The 21,191-nt window shown below is 47.0% G+C and overlaps 1 protein-coding gene across 4 annotated transcripts in view; it reads left to right on the plus strand.

Annotated features, from left to right (window-relative positions):
* TF (transferrin) overlaps positions 1-21,191 on the plus strand; it is a 58,822-nt gene that overhangs the window by 17,719 nt on the left and 19,912 nt on the right. Inside the window, exons 1-8 of one of the 4 annotated variants that reach the window (XM_054550461.2) lie at positions 4,791-9,153; positions 11,323-11,495; positions 16,278-16,386; positions 17,179-17,355; positions 18,048-18,180; positions 18,979-19,034; positions 19,532-19,710; positions 20,469-20,646. In XM_054550461.2, the coding sequence (XP_054406436.1) occupies positions 11,412-11,495; positions 16,278-16,386; positions 17,179-17,355; positions 18,048-18,180; positions 18,979-19,034; positions 19,532-19,710; positions 20,469-20,646 (916 nt within the window). In that variant the 5' untranslated portion in view covers positions 4,791-9,153; positions 11,323-11,411. 4 annotated transcript variants of the gene reach the window in all.

The following is a 21,191-nucleotide window of genomic DNA, read 5'->3' on the forward strand; positions in this document are numbered from 1 at the left end:
CTCCTCAGCAAATGCAAAAGAACAGAAATCATAACAGTCTCTCAGACCACAGCGCAATCAAATTAGAACTCAGGATTAAGAAACTCACTCAAAACTGCACAACTACACAGAAACTGAACAACCTGTTCCTGAATGACTACTGGGTAAATAACGAAATTAAGGCAGAAATAAATAAATTCTTTGAAACCAATGAGAACAAAGACACAATGTAGCAGAATCTCTGGGACACAGCTAAAGCAGGGTTTAGAGGGAAATTTATACCACTAAATGCCCACAGGAGAAAGCAGGAAAGATCTAAAATTGACATTCTAACATCACAAAAGAACTAGAGAAGCAAGAGCAAACACATTCAAAAGCTAGCAGAAGACAAGAAATAACTAAGATCAGAGCAGAGCTGTGGGAGGTAGAGACACAAAAAAAACCTTAAAAAAATCAATGAATCCAGGAGCTGGTTTTTTGAAAAGGTTAACAAAATAGACCGCTAGCCAGACTAATAAAGAAGAAAAGAGAGAAGAATCAAATAGACACAATAAAAAATGATAAAGGGGATATCACTACTGATCCCACAGAAATACAAACTACCATCAGAGAATACTATAAACACGTCTATGAAAATAAACTAGAAAATTTAGAAGAAATGGATAAATTCCTGGACACATACACCCTCCTAAGACTAAACCAGGAAGAAGTCAAATCCTGTATAGACCAATAACAAGTTCTGAAATAGAAGCAGTAATTAATAGCCTACCAAGAAAAAATAGCCCAGGACCAGAAGGATTCACACCTGAATTCTACCAGAGGTACAAAGAAGAGCTGGTACCATTCCTTCTGAAACTATTCCAAACAATAGAAAAAGAGGGACTCCCCCCTAACTCATTTTATGAGGCCAGCATCATCCTGATACCAAAACCTGGCAGAGACACAATAAAAAAAGAAAATTTCAGGCCAATATCCCTGATGAACATCAATGAGAAAATCTTCAATAAAATACTTGCAAACTGAATCCAGCAGCACATCAAAAAGCTTACTCACCACGATCAAGTTGGCTTCATCCCTGGGATGCAAGACTGGTTAAACATACGCAAATCAATAAACATAATCCATCACATAAACAGAACCAGTGACAAAAACCACATGATTATCTCAATAGATGCAGGAAAGGCCTTCAACAAAATTCAACACTCTTTCATGCTAAAAACTCTCAATAAACTAGGTATTGATGGAACGTATCTCAAAATAATAAAAGCTATTTATGACAAACCTACAGCCAATATCATACTGAATAGGCAAAAGCCGGAAGCATTCCCTTTGAAAACCGGCACAAGACAAGGATGCCCTCTCTCACCACTCCTATTCAACATAGTATTGGAAGTTCTGGCCAGGGCGATCAGGCAAGAGAAAGAAATAAAGGGTATTCAAATAGGAAGACAGGAAGTCAAATTCTCTCTCTTTGCAGATGACATGATTGTATATTCAGAAAACCCCATTGTCTCAGTCCAAAATCTCCTTAAGCTGATAAACAACTTCAGCAAAGTCTCAGGATACAAAATCAATGTGCAAAAATCACAAGCATTCCTATACACCAATGATAGACAAACAGAGCACCAAATCATGAGTGGACTCCCATTCACAATTGCTACAAAGAGAATAAAATACCTAGGAATACAACTTACAAGGGATGTGAAGGACCTCTTCAAGGAGAACTACAAACCACTGCTCAGCTAAATAACAGAGGACACAAACAAATGGAAAAACATTCCATGCCCATGGATAGGAAGAATCAATATCGTTAAAATGGCCATACTGCCTGAAGTAATTTATAGATTCAATGCTATCCCCATCAAGTTACCATTAACTTTCTTCACAGAATTTGAAAAAACTACTTTAAGTTTCATATGGAACCAAAAAAAGAGCCCGCATAGCCAAGACAATCCTAAGCAAAAAGAACAAAGCTGGAGGCATCACGCTACCTGACTTCAAACTATACTACAAGGCTACAGTAACCAAAACAGCACGGCACTGGTACCAAAACAGATATATAGACTAATGGAACAGAACAGAGGCCTCAAAAAATAACGCCACACATCTACAACCACCTGATCTTTGACAAACCTGACAAAAACAAGCAATGGGGAAAAGATTCCCCATTTAATAAATGGTCCTGGGAAAACAGGCTAACCATATGCAGAAAACTGAAACTGGACCCCTTCCTTACGCTGTATACAAAAATTAACTCAAGAGGGATTAAAGATTTAAATGTAAGACCTAAAACCATAAAAACCCTAGAAGAAAACCTAGGCAATACCATTCAGGACATAGGCATAGGCAAAGACTTCACGACTAAAACACCAAAAGCAATGGCAACAAAAGCCAAAATTGACAAATGGGATCTAATTAAAATAAAGAGCTTCTGCACAGCAAAAGAAGCTATTATCAGAGTGAACGGGCAACCTACAGAATGGGAGAAAATTTTTCCAATCTATCCCTCTGACAAAGGGCTAATATCCAGAATCTACAGGGAACATAAACAAATTTACAAGAAAAAAAAAACCATCAAAAAGTGGGCAAAGGATATGAACGACCATCAAAAAGTGGGCAAAGGATATGTCACTAAAGAAGACATTTAGGCAGCCAACAAACATAAGGAAAAAAAGCTCATCATCACTGGTCATTAGAGAAATGCAAATCAAAACCACAATGAGATAACATCTCATGCCAGTTAGAATGGTGATCATTAAAAAGTCGGGAAACAACAGATGCTGGAGAGGATGTGGAGAAATAGGAATGCTTTTACGCTGTTGGTGGGAGTGTAAATTAGTTCAACCATTGTGGAAGACATTGTGTCAATTCCTCAAGGATCTAGAACCAGAAATACCATTTGACCCAGCAATCCCATTACTGGGTATATACCCAAAGGATTATAAATCATTCTACTATAAAGACACAAGCACATGTATGTTTATTGCAGCACTATTCACAATAGCAAAGACTTGGAACCAACCCAAATGCCCATCAATGATAGACTAAAGAACATGTGGCACATATACACCATGGAATACTATGCAGCCATAAAAAAGGATGAGTTCATGTCCTTTGCAGGGGCATGGATGAAGGTGAAAACCATCATTCTCAGCAAAGTAACACAGGAACAGAAAACCAAATACCACATGTTCTCACTAATAAGTGGGAGTTGAACAATGAGAACACACGGACACAGGGAGGGGAACATCACACACTGGGGCCTCTCAGGGGATTGGGGGCTAAGGGAGGGATAGCATTAGGAGAAATACCCAATGTGGCATGATCTCAGCTCACTGCAACCTCTGCCTCCTGGGTTCAAGTGATTCTCGATTCTCATGCCTCAGCCTCCCAAGTAGGTAGGACTACAGGTACATGCTACCATGCCCAGCTAATTTTTGTATTTTTAGTATACACGGGGTTTCACCATGTTGGCCAAGCTGGTCTCGAACTCCTGACCTTAAGTGATCCTCCCGCCTTGGCCTCCCAAAATGCTGGTATTACAGGCATGAGCCACCGTGCCCAGCCTCTTTTGCATTTTCTTTTACAGACTTTAGAATTATGTTGTTAATTTACATGAAAAAACATTTGGAATTTGATTGGGAGTACATCGAATTTCTACATCAATTTGAGGAGAATTGTAATTTTTACAATATCAAGTCTTCCACTCCCTGTTCAAGATATAGTTTTCCATTTGCTTTGAGTTTCTTAATTTAAAGTCTGGTACATAAAAGTTTTAGATGTCTTTTGATAGATTTAATCCTAGGCATTTGTTTTTCTTATGTTACTTTAGGTAGCATTTTTCATGGTTTTTTTTTTTTTTTTTCAATTTGAGTATAGAAATACAATTGACTTTGGTGTATTTACCTACCTTGATCCAGCTCTATTTTTTTTTTTTTTTTGAGACAGGGTCTCACTCTGTCACCCAGGCTGGAGTGTAGTGGCACAATCTCAGGTCACTGCAACCTCTGCCTCCCGGATTCAAGCGATTCCCCCACCTCAGCCTCCTGAGTAGCTGGGCCTACAGGTGTGCACCACCACACGTAGCTAACTTCTGTATTTTTAATAGAGAAGGGGTTTCGCTATGTTGGCCATGCTGGTCTCAAACTCCTGACCTCAGGTGATCTGCCTGCTTCAGCCTCCCAAAGTTCTGTGATTATAGACGTGAGCCACCACGTCCAGCTTTAACTCATTTATTCTAAGATATACTCTAGTTTCTTCAGAATTTTATACACATACAATTTATTATGCATAAAGATGAGAGTTTATTTTTTTCCTTTTCAATCCTTTTACTTACTATTTCTTTTTCTTGCCCGACTAAACTGGCAAGGGCCTCCAGGAAAAAGGTTGACTAGAAATGATAATAGCAAACATTCTGGTCTTATTACTGATCTCAACAAAAAAGCTTTATTCAGCATGCCACACTAAGTATGATTTCTGTAGATTTTTGTGGTACACTAATACTTGATATCAGACTGAGAAAGGTTTGTCGAATAAGTTTGCTAAGAGGTTTTGTTATGAGTGGATATTGAATTTTATTAAATGATGTTCCCATACTGAGTGATAGGGTCATACCATTTTCCTTTATTATTCCGCTAATATGATATATTACAGTGATTGATACTTGAAAAGATAGCTTACATTCCTGGAATAAACCCAATTTGGTAATTATTTATTAATCTTTTTTACATTTTGCTAGATTCTATTTGCTAATCTTTTGTGTAGAAATTTTGCATCTGTGTTCATAAAAGTTATTTTTTTATCTTTGTCATGATGTCTTTGTTAGTTTTTCCTTTCTAAGTATACATACTGTCCTGAAAACATTAGTTAAGGAGTGTTCCTACTTTTCTGTTCCTGGAGGAGTATATTGGTGTAATCCTTTTTCTTTATTTAGAGACAGGGTCTCACTTTGTTGCCCAGGCTGGAATGCAGTGTTGTGATCTTGGCTCACTGCAGCCTTGAACTCCTGGGCTCAAGCAATCCTCTTACCTTAGCCTCTCGGGTAGCTGGCACTACAGTTGCATGCCACCATGTCCAGCTGATTTAAATTTTTTGTAGAGACGAGTTCTCACTATATTGCCCAGGCTGGTCTTGAACTCGTGAGCTCAAGCGATCCTCCTGCCTCAGGCTTCCAAAGCCCTAGGATTACAGGCATGAGCCACCACCCCCACGCTGTAATTCTTCTTGAATGTTTGATGGAATTCATTCCACCTGGCCCTGGACTATTCTTCATGAGACAGGTATTTTTGTAGACTCCCCTGTGAAAAGAATGGAAACCCTGAGAATCTTTATTGTCCAAGGACTTCTGAGAGGTAGAACAGAGATAGAGAAAGGGAGAGAGAAGGAGAGACAGAGAAAGAGAGAGAGAGAGCGAGAGCGAGCAAGCAGTGGTGTCATGTGGCATTTCAAAATGCCTGGCATTTTCCTAAAAGTACCCTGCCCAGTCCCCAACCCCCTGGTCATATGGCGCGACCCAGCAGGCTTGCAGGGTGACTGGTTTCGTGAATGTCAGTTCTCAGGCTGCCAGGCTGCTGTTTCTGAAGGATGACCCAGACTCAGAGAAGTCTCTGGTGTCAGGCGGAGGACACTGGGTTGGGGATAGGAGGAACTGCTCAAAACAGACAGAGGCTCTTTGTTTGCTTTGCTTCTGTGTCAATTGGGCAACATTTGGAAACAACAAATATTGGTTCAGAGGCCCACTGCTTTTACCCACCTCCTGCTGGTCAGCTTTTCCAACTTTCCTGCACGTACACACAAGCACAGCTATTTCTTTAAGGGCCAACTTGCGGTTGAAATTTAAGAGTTTTCCCCTGTTTGCGGTGAAAGATTTGGCTCATGCTTGGGTTGGTCTAGAACTGGAAGCTTCCTTTATGTCCTCTCTCAATCTCTTTCTCTTTCTCTCTCACCTCCCTCCCTCTCTTTCCTCCCCCACTAAATAAATAAAGAGAAGGTCTATATCAAGAAGGCAGCTGTGGTCTGGAGAAGGGCAAGATTTAGGAAGTTTGAGTTCAGGTCTCAGAGCTCCATGAATAAGGACCCATCATTTGACTGTAATGTCCACATCTGATAAATGAAGGTACTGATCTTATCTTGCAGGGCTGCCCCAATGATCTTGCCCCAGGACAGTGCCTGACACATACAAGGGGATAAAAACATGATATTTTCTTCCGGCTGAGCATAATCAAGCCAGTCCATGTCTAAGGATCTGCAGTTGGTACTCAGACCTCTCCCAGACTGACAAGCCTCTGGGCTGGCAAAGCCCTGGGCGCTGTGTGCTTTTGGAGAAATGGCAAGGCTGGGAGTCTCATGTCTGTCCCTCTCTCGGTGTGACCCCAGATGAGCTCCTTGGCCCCTGCATGTCCTGGTTTCCTGGGAGAGGCAGTGTCCCTGGTGACTGCGTACGCTCTGGAACCAGACTGCCTTCTCTTGTATTCTGACTTTGCAGCTGACCTTGAACAAGGTATCATCCTCTCTGGTCCTCAGTTTCCTTGTCTCATCTGTAAGATGCAGATGCTAAAGCACCAAAGTCAGAGGGGTATGGTAAATGCTCAGTGAAGCTCCCAGTAAATCTCAGCCATCATTAAGCTATTAAAGGGGACAGTGAATCTCCAACTCCAGAGCATCTCTGGTGTAGAATTAAAGAATGTAAGTGAGAGCACAGGTACAAGTGTCATGGACATGGAGCGCTGTAATGTTAACCTCTTACCTTCACATGCTCCTATAGACATATACAGGCATAGGCACCCCCTACAGCTAGGGCCATGCACACATGTACACCCCAAAGCTGGCCTCACCCCTGCCTACCCCATCCAAGGAATGGCAAGCACGAGGGCCTGCTGTTGTCCTCCTAAGCAAGAGCCAAGGCCCTGGCCTCTCCATCTAGGTGTGTGTAGATGCCATGGGAGCACCAGTTCTCTATGTCTTGTCTGAGCTTCCTTCATATCCCATGAGGCTGTGTACTTCCTTCCCAGCCCCTGTCTTGGGCTTAGACTCAAAGGACCCCTCTGAGGACAGGGCATAGAGTTGGCTGGTCTGGAGAGGACTCAGCCTGGCCAGTAGGTAGTTGCTCCCTACTGAGGAGCTCTGGCTTAGGCTATGGGCCTGTGGCTGGAGGAGTGGCCTCAGGGGGGCTTAGTCTATGAATGTAGATGGGCTCCAGAGAAGGCGAATCACTGACCATCTTCTTTCCATGCCCTGCGTTGAGCTTCCCTGAGTTTGTGGCATGAGCTCAACCTTTGGTAACTGCACTTCTTGCTCTCTGGCAGACCCTGCAAGCTTACTACAGGGCCTGTCCATGCATCAGCTGTATGTGTGCATGCTGCTCTGCCGGGTGCCTCCCAGTTAGCCTTGCCCCTGACTTTTCCTGCTCATCTCACATCCCTACCTCAAGGTCTCCAAATGAATCCAGACCACTGCCTAGAGCCTGCTGTAGGGGCAGTAGGAATATGGCCCTTATGCCAAGAGTCTTCTTTCCCTACGGCTCAAGCACAAGGGGCCCATGGACGGGCAAGGGTGGAGTAAGACAAGGCAGCAGTGGTCACTCTCCCTCGCTGGTGAGGCTGATGTGTTGGGAAAGCCAGACTTGACTTCTGTCCTCACTGTAAACAGAAAGCTTCTGCAGTGGACTCTAAAGTGGGAGGTGTGTAACCCCTTTGCATATGAGATAATCTTTTGGAGTATGAGAGAACATAATCTAACTTCCAGTTATATTTATTGTTATTGCAAAAGATTAACAAATTATCATTCATTCATATTGAATGTGTGAATTGGCCCTATCTCCCACCTGAGTCTGCAGTCATGACAGATGGAGCCTTTGAGGTGTCCTAAGGGAAGATGGGGATCACCTCACAATGCTATAGGTGAAGAAGGGTGTGCCGACCCTGCCCTTTGTTTTGGCATTTTTATTTCCATACTTTGTGGTTTGTATGTGCCCAGTTAAACGGATGTACAGATTAGATAATCTGGCTTTACCTCCAACCTTCACGAGATGCACACATGCCTTAAAAAGATTCCTACAAAGAAACTAGAATTAGGAGACAATTCTGACAACACAAAAACAAGTGAACAAAAATCAAATGCCTGACCTGACATGTCCACTAGGCTTGATATGAGCTTGGTCAACTAAAACATGAGACAGAATGAATGACCATCTGGTCAGGTTGGATAAGAAGTAACTTTTGGCAAAATCTCTGAAGTCTGGATTTACACTTCGTGGAAGGAATCTTGACCTTTCCCCAAGTATATTATGCCTTGAGATAATAATCCTATATAAGGCCGCATAAGCAAAACGACATTTGAAAATGAGTTTCATCTTTAGCTCATCCTTTTACAAATTTCTATTCCTTGTGCATGATTGAAGTGTACACATTTTTTAGTTAAAATATAAGCATATAGAAGGCACAAGTTCAATATTTTTCATGATAAGGATGTGCAATTAAACCGGTTAGGAGACTCATCAACTACAGGGGGACATGGTGGCCCCAGGTTGTAAGAACAGGCCACATCCTCCACTGGGCCGCTTGCTTTGTGCTAAGATGGCACTTTGTTCTGAGCCTCACAGTGTCTTGACCATGTTCCTGGAACCTTCTTGTTGGAGGGAGTTCATCTTCCCCTATGACTCTGTCCCTAGTCTAAGGTGTCCCACAGGAAGCTTGAGGGCAGGAAGTTTTCCAGCCCAGGAGCCTGAGCTCAGCGGGGCAGGAAGAGGGAGCAGCTCCTCCGTGGGGGACCTTTGAGAGCCCAGGAGCAGGATTTCGAGGGACACCTGGTGGGGAGCAAAAGGTGCTGAGTCTGTCTTTGACCTTGAGCCCAGCTTGTTTCTCCTGCATCCTCCCCCAAAAGGGGCTTTGCCTGTCATTCTCCAGTTCTAGTGTGGGGTCTGGGCGCAGTTCTTTTCCCTCTTCAGCCTCGGAGTCTTCCTCTGTGGACTGAGCAGATAGGACTGGTGGAACGGACCAGCTCAGCAGCCCTGGAATCAGGAGCAGAGCCACCCGGCTCCCAGCCCCCCGTAGCCGCTCCTGGCACCGAGCGAGCCGCGATGACAATGGCTGCATTGTGCTTCATGTCCCTTCCCATCAGCATTACTGTGCTGGACTCCTTCCACTCGCGGGTCGTCTCCAGAGCTCAGAAAATGAGGTGATCAGTGGGACGAGTAAGGAAGGGGGGTTGGGAGAGGGGCGATTGGGCAACCGGGCTGCACAAACACGGGAGGTCAAAGATTGCGCCAAGCCGGCCCAGGCCGGGAATAAAGGGCCGCGGGGCGCGGGAGGCTGCACAGAAGCGAGTCGGACTGTGCTCGCTGCTCAGCGCCGCACCCGGAGGATGAGGCTTGCCGTGGGAGCCCTGCTGGCCTGCGCCGTCCTGGGTGAGTGCGGGCACGGGGAAGCACCGCAGAGTCGCTGGCCCGCGCATTCCCTGCAACCCGGGCGGCCACCGCGCAGCTTGCATACATTCCGCGCTCAGGCTAGAAGCCTGGGTGTCTGGGTGCCTTTCCCTTGCCTCTCTACGCCCCACCCCTCGCCTCTGCTTGAGCTTCTAGGCACCTTTCACTGCACTCACTGTCTCCTCCCCCTCCTTCTCTTTGTCCAGTAAATCTTGCAGCAGTGAAATACAATAAATCAGAGCACGTCTAAGCAGGTTATCAAAACCCTTTGCTGCTGCCTCTTGTCAAGTCCAGACTCCTTAGCATGGCATTCAAGGCCTCCTGGGTCTGACCACTGCCCCTTTCAGAGTCTGATGTCCCTTGGGTGCCCTGGGAGCTGTAGATGTCCTGCCAAGGAAGCAGTGCCATCGAGCGGTCAGAGCATGGGATTTGAAGCCAGACTTCTTGGATTCAAATCCTGGCCGGCTCCTCACCAGGGAGGGGGTCATCACAGCACTTGCCTGGGAGGGTCAGGTGAGGGTCAGCGAGGTGGCGGATGCCGGGTACCAGTGGCAGATGTTGCACACATCCTGCTATGGGGCAGTGACTGCTGCCTCACTCCCCGACCTCCTGAGGTGGGGCCCCCTTCATACTCTAACTTCTGCCTGCCATTCATGGGGCATTTGTCACACTATGGGGGCTTCCACGTTTAGTTGTCTCTCCCCATAAGCTAGCAATTCCTTGAGAGAGGACCCCACGTTACTTGCCTTTATCCCCTCACAGAGCACTTCACAGGCTCTGCAAGGTAATGCTCCACTGAGGACACATTCTCGCCTGTGGGAACTCTGGAGGCATGGCTTTGTGGAGGGGCTGCCACAGACTTATGTTGCCTCCTAGGATTTCCCATGGGCCAACAGGGAAAATGGGGGTCGCTGGGGTGACCATCCCTGGTGGCCCCTCCTCATGCATCCTGGAGAGCTGTGGGCCTCCTCTCCACAGGCTTGGTGGATCTTCTTCAGAGCCAGTGAGTCAGCCTTGCTGTTGTGGCCCACAAGGAGTGGAGATGACAGAGGGCCTTGGGGACCGGGCAAAAGCTCATGTGATAGGGATGCTGTCTCTGCAACCATGTGGATTTTAATAGTTACCCATGGCTGGCTTCAGCTTTTTTTGTGAATGGCAGCCAAAAAGTGTGGTGAAAATGGAGGGATAGTTCAGTGGTGACAGAGGGGAGACTGTTGAATTTGTGGAGTTTTTAGTTATTCCTAAACAGAGAGCAACAGACAAGAGTTACAGACAAATTAATCTTTTCGTTAATTTACCCTCAACTAGTGGCCAAGAAGGGGTGTAACTCAGAATGTTTTCTTCTTTTGTGCCCTGAGTAGCAGACCCAGAGTCTGGAGACCCAGATTCTAGGCCTGGCTTGGCCAACAACAAGCAGGGTGACCTTGGGTTAAAAAAAAAAAAAAAAAAAAAAAAGGCATCATTCTCTGAGTCTCACTCCCTCTTCTCAAAAAGATGGCAATTCCTCCCCCACTGGTTTTCCGTAGTTAAGGTATCGAGCCAATGTGTTGGGGTAGCTGCAAATGCCCTGTGCATACTGAGGCTTATGTTCCATGGGGGGCCAGGGACCAGGACAGTGGTGGGAGGAGACAAGGCGGATACAGAGGAGCAGATTGTCATCTCCAGCTGGGAGCTGATGGCCATGCCTGCATCCCTCTGGCCAGCAAAGGGTGGTCAGTAGGAAACTGGCAGGCCATTAGGGCAACCTTCTATTGGCTCAGTCTCAGAATGCAGTGGAACTTGTGCCCTGTAGCGTTCATGGACAGGAGTGAGAGGAGGACAGGACTGAGGGGATGTGGCTGTCAAGGCCTTTCTAGGGGTGATGCTGTCTCTCCCTCAGCACAGGGAGTGGGTCCCTTCCTTCTCTGGCCTCTCTCCCCCAGGGCTGTGTCTGGCTGTCCCTGATAAAACTGTGAGATGGTGTGCAGTGTCGGAGCATGAGGCCACTAAGTGCCAGAGTTTCCGCGACCATATGAAAGGCGTCCTTCCACCGGATGGTCCCAGTGTTGCTTGTGTGAAGAAAGCCTCCTACATTGATTGCATCAGGGCCATTGCGGTAAGTCGCTGCTGCCTAGAAGAGAGTGGAAGAAAGCCATACTTTCTCTGTTTCCAGTCACTTTGGAACAATTCTTTACTCACAGGTAGGAGGCTGATATATGGGGCAGTCAACCTTGACTGTTATTAAAATCACTTCAAAAGTGGAAACGGGGAGATTTTCTTTAATGTGTCTGGAAAGCAAAAGTCAAAAAGCACATTGACTTTTGCTTTCCAGACACAGTAGATGCAAGGGTGACTGTTTTGAGACAGTAGGTTCTCTGAACTTGGCGAAAATATAAGAATGCCTGCTATCAGGCTGGGCGTGGTGGCTCATGCCTGAAATCGTAGCACTTTGGGAGGCTAAGGCAGGTGGATCACCTGAGGGCAGGAGTTTGAGACCAGCCTGGACAACATGGTGAAACCCCATCTCTACTAAAAAATACAAAAATTCACTGGGCATGGTGGTGCATGCCTGTAATCCCAGCTACTTGGGAGGCTAAGGCAGGAGAATCGCTTGAACCGGGGAGGCAGAGGTTGCAGTGAGCCAAGATTCTGCCACTGCACTCCAGCCTAGGTGACAGAGTGAGGCTCCATCTCAAAATAAATAAATAAATAAATAAATAAATAAGAATGCCCACTATCAAAATTATTATATAACCTTCTTTGGCAGCTTTTGATACACAACTGGGAAGATGAGTGATGCATGCAGGGGGAAGAGTAAAGTGTCCTGATTGCAGGTGACAGCTGATCCTTTTGTTCTTAGGTCTACAAAAATGCTCTTCATTCTTTCAACGTTGCCCCTGCCCATCTGTACATGTCAGATCCTGTGCTGGGCAATGGGGCTGCAGTGATGAATTAAATACATTGGTCCTTACCCTCAGGGAGCTCATGGCCTAGTCAGGAGAGCAGAAAAACACACAAATAAGTAAACAACTAATTCCAAAATGTGGGGATGTACAATGGAGGGAAAGAGGAGAGTGTTCTGACAAGGACTCATGGAAAAACCTGCTTTGTCCTGGATGGTCAGAGACCATCTCTCTGAGAGAGATATAATGAAGCTGAGACCCAAGGACTGAGCCTGGGTGGGCTCCAGTGTAAAATACACCAGGCAGCAAACAAAGAGCATATGCAAAGGGCCTGAGGCAGAGCAGAGCGGGCTTATTTAAGTTGCTAGTGGGAGGCCAGGGTAATGGGAGCTGTCAAAGATAAGCACAGCCAGATATTAGTTTAGGCAGTGACAATAGGTTTCATTCAGTAACTACTGACAGTGGGGGAAAGAGCTAGGCTCCATTCTGATTTGTGCAGTGGTGATGTGAGCATTTTAAAGGGAGAATGAGGAAGGGGAGAACGCAGGGCTCTGTAGAGTCAGAGAAGTAAAAAGGTAGAAAGGGCTGGTCAGTGTAAATGTGAGGAGGCCAGCTGTGTCTGATAGCTGGCAGTTCTCTTGATTAGGACTCTATTCTCCCACAGAGACTGCGAGACAGACACTCTATCCATTCTGATGATTGTGTTGCAAAGGAATGGCTCTCAGTCCTTGAGAGAGATGCTTGTGAGTTTCAAGAGATACATATTCACAGTTTTAAGCCCTTTTTAGTAAATGCTCTTGGAAAGGGAGGTCAGGGGCCTATCATCAGTTGTGTGTTGACTAGAAGAAACAGGTACATTTTCCTGGCAGCACTGAGTTTTCTTAGGCAAGCACTTTAAGGGGAACCGGGGCCATCCTAGGGACACAGATTTGTTCTGCTAGGAGCCATGCCAGAGTCTGGTCAGGTCTCTTAGTGCAGGGGTTTGGACAGACTTGTCAAGTGTGGGAAATTCTACATTCTCAGCACAAAGCAAGCAGGAGGTTAGCCGAAGGGAAAAGGTGGAAGAGGTAAACACATCCAGATGGAGCCTGGCTTCCCTCGAGGAATCCGCACTGGGGTTTTCCTCCTCTACCCATGTCTTCCTGCTGGCTTCCCCTTGGCTTCCCTCCAGCCTTCTCTCTGTAGCTTTCCTTCTTCTGGGTTTGGTTATCTTGACTTGTGAGAGCTTGCTTGATTAGAATCCTGTCCCTCCCAGCTGGCGCAGGTTCCCCTGGGAACCCCGCAGCTCTAGTGCTGGATGCTGTATTTTAGGCCTTAGCTCTTCGGCTCCCTGAGCCCCCGAGGCACCAGTGATTTCTTGGTGTCTTGGCAAAGAAAGACCAGGTTCCTGACCACTCTCCCAACCCCACTGCACTGGGCAAAGCTCTCGTTTGTTTGCTTCATTTTTTAAAAAATATATATATTTTGTATTATACTTTAAGTTCTAGGGTACACGTGCACAATGTGCAGGTTTGTTACATATGTATACATGTGCCATGTTGGTGTGCTGCACCCTGTTTGCTTCATTTTTATTCAACAATGTGAGGACTGGGGAAGGGAAGGTGTTTGCAGATTAAACAAAACCACGAAGTGTGCTTCATATATAAGGTCTAGTTGTTGTGGAACAGAAAGGCCCATCATGTCTCTTAATTTTGTTTTGTATTGTGGTATATTAAAAATATGTTTTACAACCCAAATATTCATTGATGAGTGAATAAATAAAATATGGTGAACACAAATGATGAAATTTTTTAGCCTTAAAAATAAATGAAACTCTGATATATGCTACACCGAGATGAACCTTGAAAACATAAGTGAAGCAAGCTAGATACAAAAGGACAAATATTGTAAGATTCCACTTTTATTAAGTATCTAGAATAGTCAAATTTATAGAAACAGAAAGTAGCATAATGACTACCAGGGGCTGGGGTGGGGGAGAAATAGGAGGTAATTGTTTAATGTGTGAAGAGTTTCAGTTTCTGGAGATGGATAGAGGTGATGGTTATAAAACAATGTGAATGCATGTACTTAATGCCACTAAAATGTACACTTGAAAATGGTTAAAATTGGCTGGGCGCAGTGGCTCTTGCCTGTAATCCCAGCACTTTGGGAGGCCGAGGCGGGCGGATCACCTGAGGTCAGGAGTTCGAGACCAGCCTGGCCAACATGGTGAAACCCCATCTCTACTAAAAAAAATACAAAAATTAGCCGGGTGTGATGGCAGGCGCCTTAATCCCAGCTACTTGGGAGGCAGAGGCAGGAGAATCGTTTGAACCCGGGAGGCAGAGGTTGCAGTGAGCCGAGATCGAGCCATTGCACTCAAGCCTGGGGGACAAGAGCGAGACTGCTGATATAGTTTGTCTTACAACGTATTTTATTTCATTTAGAAATACTATTGTCTTATTACTTGATTGTAACACAACAAAGCTCATGGAACTATAGTTTTTGCTTTGTAATTTTTTTTTTTTTTTTTTTTTTTTGAGAGTCTTGCTCTGTCACCTAGGCTAGAGTGTAGTGGTGCAATCTCGGCTCACTGCAACCTCTGCGTTCCAGGTTCAAGCGATTCTCCTGCCTCAGCCTCCCAAGTGGCTGGTATTACAGGCATGTGCCACCAAGCCCAGCTAATTTTTGTTTGTTTTGGTAGAGACAGTGTTTCACAGTATTGGCTAGGCTGGTCTCGAACTCCTAACCTCAGGTGATCCACTTGCCTCGGCTTCCCAAAGTGCTGGAAGTACAAGGTATGAGCCACTATACCCGGCCTGCTTTGTAATTTGATCAATGAGAAATCTTCATAGAGAACTGGCAAGGGCTTCTGGAAAAATCATTTTGATTAAAGACATTTAAAACAAAAAAGGAGTAAAACTATGTGTTTAAGTGTCTAAATAAAAGATGGTTGGGCTCACTTTAAGGATTTACATAAAAAGAAAATAAATTATAGATCTAGTAAGAAGGCAGCTATAGTATTTCAAGGGACCTGTTGATGTAAAGATGAGGGCTTATAGAAGCACAAAGTCAAAAAGGAACATAACCTGAAGTAACAGTGTAATGATAAGAAATAAACCCGGACTGTCTGGACTCAAATCCCAGCTCCATGACTTACTGGCTACGTGGCCCAGGGAAGTGACTTAACCTTTCTGTGTCTCAGATTTCTCACTTGTAAAATGGAGCTGAGATAGAAAGAGAGATGGGCTGCCCATGTGTTGGAGTAGACATTTATACCAGAGATGAGCAAAAATGGAAGTAATAATCAAGCTTTTGATCATTCAGTACATAGTATCACCAAGCAGCTAAACCCAGAGAAAGTGCCCAATCCCTCAGCAAAAGGGTAATGCAGTTTTATGGACCCAGGACAGGAAGGAAGAGCATTGAGTACCGAGTCAGAGTGAAGATGAATGTTTTCAAGGTACCCATCTTCCCCTAGAAAAAAAATCTCCACAGAAGCACCTGAGGAAGACCTCAAAGGAAGTCTCAAAATAAAGAGGGCTCTGAGCAAAGGTCATGGGCTAGGAATGAAAACAGGTGTAAGAAGGGCGTGGCCACCCCAAGAGAGCTGTGTCCTTGATAGCAGAGTCCCCTTCAGAGACTGCATTGCACTGGCTGTGCTCTGAGTCTGGGGTGGCGAGGGCGGCTTTCTCCCACGGAGCCTGCCAGGTTAATCCTTCGTAATTGCCTACGGTAAAGTCACGTAGGATTTTTGGCCAGGAGCTGGGCACCTCATCAGGGAAAAGAGAAACACAATCCATCCCTCTGTCTATGCAGAAGGAATAGGAATTTCGTGGCTACGTGCCCTTGCGAGGGAGACAGAGTCAACTGAAGCCAGCAGGTCTGTGCATGGTCTAGTCGAGTTCTGGCCCTGGGTCCGTGGAGTCCTGGTAGCCACTCTCTACTTGTGTGGGTTGAGGTGGACCTTCCTTGGAAGTCAAGGCTTCATCCAGGACTGGCCTGTTCTCTTTCAGGCAAATGAAGCGGATGCTGTGACGCTGGATGCAGGTTTGGTGTATGACGCTTACCTGGCTCCCAATAACCTGAAGCCTGTGGTGGCAGAGTTCTACGGGTCAAAAGAGGGTAAGTTCTACCCGGGACCCCAGGAAGGAGTTGTCATCCTTATTCTCTATGCTGAGTGTTGTGTTTTACAGGCAGGTTTTGGATATCAGATATAATGAACGTTCATCTTTGGAGAGTGAGTAGAGAGTGAGGGGCCCCGTCAGCCACCACAGCCACACATCAAGGCCTCTGGGGGCTTTGGGCTGGCTGAGGGCTGGTGCTCCTAAAACTGACCCCTGGGCCAGGGGGATATGCTTATCAGAGAAACACAGCAGGCTGTGTGCAGCTTGACTTGAAGGCTACTGCGGTCTAGTGATATGTCTAGGGTCCCTGGAGGCCTCTGGAGCCATAGGTACCACTCACACAGGAGAGGTCACTCTGGAGCACACACTCAGATGCCAGCAGCCCTGCAAGTCTTCTGAGATCAACCTGACTGTCTCTGGGCCTGTGCCAGGGGACAGGAAATGCTTTGATGGGCCTCTGTTGCCACAGCTCCAGTTTCCTGGTGGCTAGGGTTGGTTAGGTGTAGGCAGACACGCTGCAGGGCCAGGGGAGGCAAAGCATTCAGGACACATGTGCGTGTGGTCTTCTTGCCCCTGTTTGCCTGGAGGGGTAATATTACAAATATACCTTCTATGGTCTTCTCTCTCCCCTGCAAGCCTAGGAAGGTCTTCCTGATTCCCCACTCCTTATCACCCAGTCCAGTAAAAGCATGGCCTCTCCACCCCCCTTCCTCCTCAAGAGTCCGGTGGTGATGAGCCATGTTTCCCTGCACCAGGCTGAGGGCCTTCCATTCATACTGTGCCTTTGCAGATCCACAGACTTTCTATTATGCTGTTGCTGTGGTGAAGAAGGATAGTGGCTTCCAGATGAACCAGCTTCGAGGCAAGAAGTCCTGCCACACGGGTCTAGGCAGGTCCGCTGGGTGGAACATCCCCATAGGCTTACTTTACTGTGACTTACCTGAGCCACGTAAACCTCTTGAGAAAGGTAAGCTGGCAGGAGTCTGGGTGCCCTCGAGCAGCTGCCTCTGCTCCAGATGCCCACACAGGCCGCACTAGGCAATCACCATCAGCAGACATGTGGGATGAACTCAGGTGGGGGAAGGAGGTTAACGAACTTTAAACTGGCAGGTCTGCTGCACCAGCAGCACTTGGGAGGTGGAGCTGAGCTTTTTTCTGCTCTGAGCTCCCAGCACCCCAGCAGAGGCTGTTCTGATGAGTGAGGAAAGGGCGCAAGGCTCGGCAGAGGGCTTCAGTCTAGATGATGGTGGCTCTCTTGTCCGCTTCTCTGGATTTCTTTCCTGGAGGTTTCTCTGGAGCCCTGCACCTCTCTAAGCACTTCTCTCATGTCTGGGGCATGGATCCCAGAAGGGACCTCTCTCTGAGCTGTTCCAGCCTCTGACGAAGCAGGGAGAAGGTGTGCTGAGAAAGACCTGAGATAGGCCTTGGTTAGTGGGAAGCATAGGCCTGTTTCCTCTGATGGATGGTGGCAAGACAGAGATCAACTTGTTCCTATTAGAAATCCTTGATCTTGATGAGTTAGCATAAGGGCAAGCTGGGACTGCATGTACTGGTTTGGTTTTAGTCCCCTCTGTTCCCTGATGGGCCTGGGTGGGGTGATACCATTGGCTGTGGCCAGCCTCACTCATGCTCTGTTGTCCATTTCTCTGTGCTGAGCAGCAGTGGCCAATTTCTTCTCGGGCAGCTGTGTCCCCTGTGCGGATGGGACGGACTTCCCCCAGCTGTGTCAACTGTGTCCAGGGTGTGGCTGCTCCACCCTTAACCAATACTTCAGCTACTCGGGAGCCTTCAAGTGAGTGAGATGTCTGCTGCTCCATGGTGGCCAAAGTGCCAAATGTCCTCAGAGTGAGAATTCTTTCCTGGTCCAAAGCCGAGCCCTGCCTGCCTACAGGGGCATCAAGGTGGCCTAATCCCCTCCCAGTGAGTCAGAAGCACAACCTGGGACTCCTAGGCCAAGCCAGCCCATGCTCCCTTTCATCTGACCCTGACAAGCAGGTCCTTTTCCTGGGGGCCCTTCCTTTCTCCCCAGAGCCCTCAAGCCTGGTCGGTGTATCCTCTCAGTGGATCGGGCAGAGCCTGAAAGGACAATCATGCCTCTAGTGTCTGGGCCCACTGTCCAGGGACTGGCCCTCTTCCCTCAATCTCAGCAGTGTTACCTGCTCAGCACACTGCCTATCTCCTGCCCCTATCACTGTCTCTATCTGGGAAGCTGATTTCTTACTCTCTCTTTTTACCTTGATTATATCCTAAAGTTTTACAACCAGCCAAAGGCACATTTTCACCCTCAGGAGACACTATACCATTATCTTCTATTCCAGAAGTTTAAAAACTCTTTTCACATGAAAATATCTTCAGTTGCATTTTGCTTCTTTGGGTTATGAAGGCTTTTTATCTCGTGTGAGCTCATTCCCCCATCTCAGCACTGCACTGGAGGTCTGCACACCATGGTGTTGCTTCAGCTACGGGGCTGCACAGAGGCTTTCCCCAGGCTCTATCCTAGTGTGAGTGCTGGACAGTGTGATCAGACTCTGCAGGTGCAGGAGAAGGGCCTGCCCTGCAGGAGCCCTGCTGATTTGTTTCTTTGACCCAGGTGTCTGAAGGATGGTGCTGGGGATGTGGCCTTTGTCAAGCACTCGACTGTATTTGGTAAGAATGAGACAAGAATCCACCAGGGCCCCTCCAAGTAGTGGGTGTTCTTTTTCTGTGTTCCCTTTTTCATGCTCAGTAGTTGGACATGAGCATACTGTATTTCTCCTTTATCATTGCCTGGGTTTCCACCTGTGCAGAGTTAGGTACCTACGGGGTCCCCATCTGGATTCCTGGGCCTCTTTCCATCATTCAGTCTCTCCACGCAGTGCCTCTGCTTCTGGGGTAGTGTTGCCATAACCAAGGACTGGGGGTTGGTGCTGCTTAGGTCAGGCTCATGGTGGAATGAGGAGCAATCACTGCTACATGGGCATCAGAAGCCTTTACCTGGCTGTGGGGTCTTGAGCAAGTCATTCTCCTGCATGTTCTCTGGCCTTTAGTGCTCACTCCAGGCCTCTCAGCTCATACCTTCTATGATCAATGGAATTTCAAGGATGGGCACCACAGCCCATGGCTCTCCTGTGTTAAGCTCACCTGGGCTTTCCCTTGTTTCCCAGAGAACTTGGCAAACAAGGCTGACAGGGACCAGTATGAGCTGCTTTGCCTGGACAACACCCGGAAGCCGGTAGATGAATACAAGGACTGCCACTTGGCCCAGGTCCCTTCTCACACCGTCGTGGCCCGAAGTATGGGCGGCAAGGAGGACTTGATCTGGGAGCTTCTCAACCAGGCCCAGGTATCCCCACCTGCCACCCTCCCCTCCAGCTTAGTGCTCCCTGCTTGGATTTGGGGGTTTTCCTCCTGGCCATCTTGTCACTCTGGAAGTCTGTGTGTTCAGGATACAGTGGGAGCCATGCCACACGTCATTAAGTTCTCTAAAAGCTGGGACTCCTCACAGAGCAGCAGGGAGCCTGCTGTGGTGCTACCATCTGCCGCCCTTGCCTTTCTGGCTGGTGACACCTGAAGAGGCTCTGTATTGCTCTGTTCCATTCCTTTCTACCTAAACTTCAAGGCCCAAAGCGAAACCCCTCCCTAAGGAGGCTTTCCATGACCCTCCCAAAAGGAAATGGTCTCTCTCCCCATGCCCCTCAGCCTGGCTGTGAGGGGGCTGCCTACACAGCGGCTTTACTTCTCAAGAGCTGTGTGATTTGGGCTCAGCCAGCTTCCTCTTGCCGAGCCCTCCCATCTGTCCACTGAGAGTTTGACTGGCAACCATACAGGGCAGGCTCTGGATTAACCACGTTTCTTGTTCTCACCGATGTCTCAACCCGTTCCGGGAGACAGGCACAGAAGCAGGTTCAGGGAAATCGCGGACCCACGAGGGCTACAGGCAGAGAAGTGCTGGGTGAGCAGGAGCAGGTCCGACTGCCCTCTCTCCTGGCATCTTGAACTTTTTCATGTTGTTTCCTGCAGAGATTTGTTTTCTCTTCAGTCCCATTTCTCAGCCTCCTTTCTTCTCTGTTGCCATCCACTATTATGTTTTTCTATGAACAGGAACATTTTGGCAAAGACAAATCAAAAGAATTCCAACTATTCAGCTCTCCTCATGGGAAGGACCTGCTGTTTAAGGACTCTGCCCATGGGTTTTTAAAAGTACCCCCCAGGATGGATGCCAGGATGTACCTGGGCTATGAGTATGTCACTGCCATCCGGAATCTACGGGAAGGCACATGTGAGTACCTGGGAAGAACCAGGTGACCACAAGCACTTGGGAAACCTGGTGAGCACAGGGGCCAGAGATTGAGTCTTTTCAGGGACCTGCACGCCTCTCCCGATGCTCCTTTTTCTGACCTGTCTGTGAGCCCAGTGTTAGACTGATGCTGAATGGCGTTAGTCATTATGAGATGGCCTTGATGTCACCATGGGCTTTAAAGGAAATCCACATTTAAAATGACGTGGGTTGGTTCCAGTATTTCCTTTGCATCAATCAGGACTGCCTTACCTACTTTGTGAAGCCAATTAGCTTATCACAGAGTAAGTGAAATAGAACAAAATTGCTGTATATTGCACATCTCCAGCCAGTCAACATGTACCATAATGAAGAGGCGCTCTAAGAGAGGTTGATCCCAGTCCTCAATTTCATTGAGTCACTGTGGTTTTGCTTGACCATTCATTTATTCAGCAGACATTTATTGAACATCTAGCCATATGCTCTGCTAGGTGCTGGACATAGGATGGCATGACAAATATATATCTGATTCTGTTGTCCTGGTAATT

This window comes from Pongo abelii, chromosome 2 (assembly GCF_028885655.2).
Source record: "Pongo abelii isolate AG06213 chromosome 2, NHGRI_mPonAbe1-v2.0_pri, whole genome shotgun sequence".
Lineage (NCBI taxonomy): Eukaryota > Metazoa > Chordata > Mammalia > Primates > Hominidae > Pongo > Pongo abelii.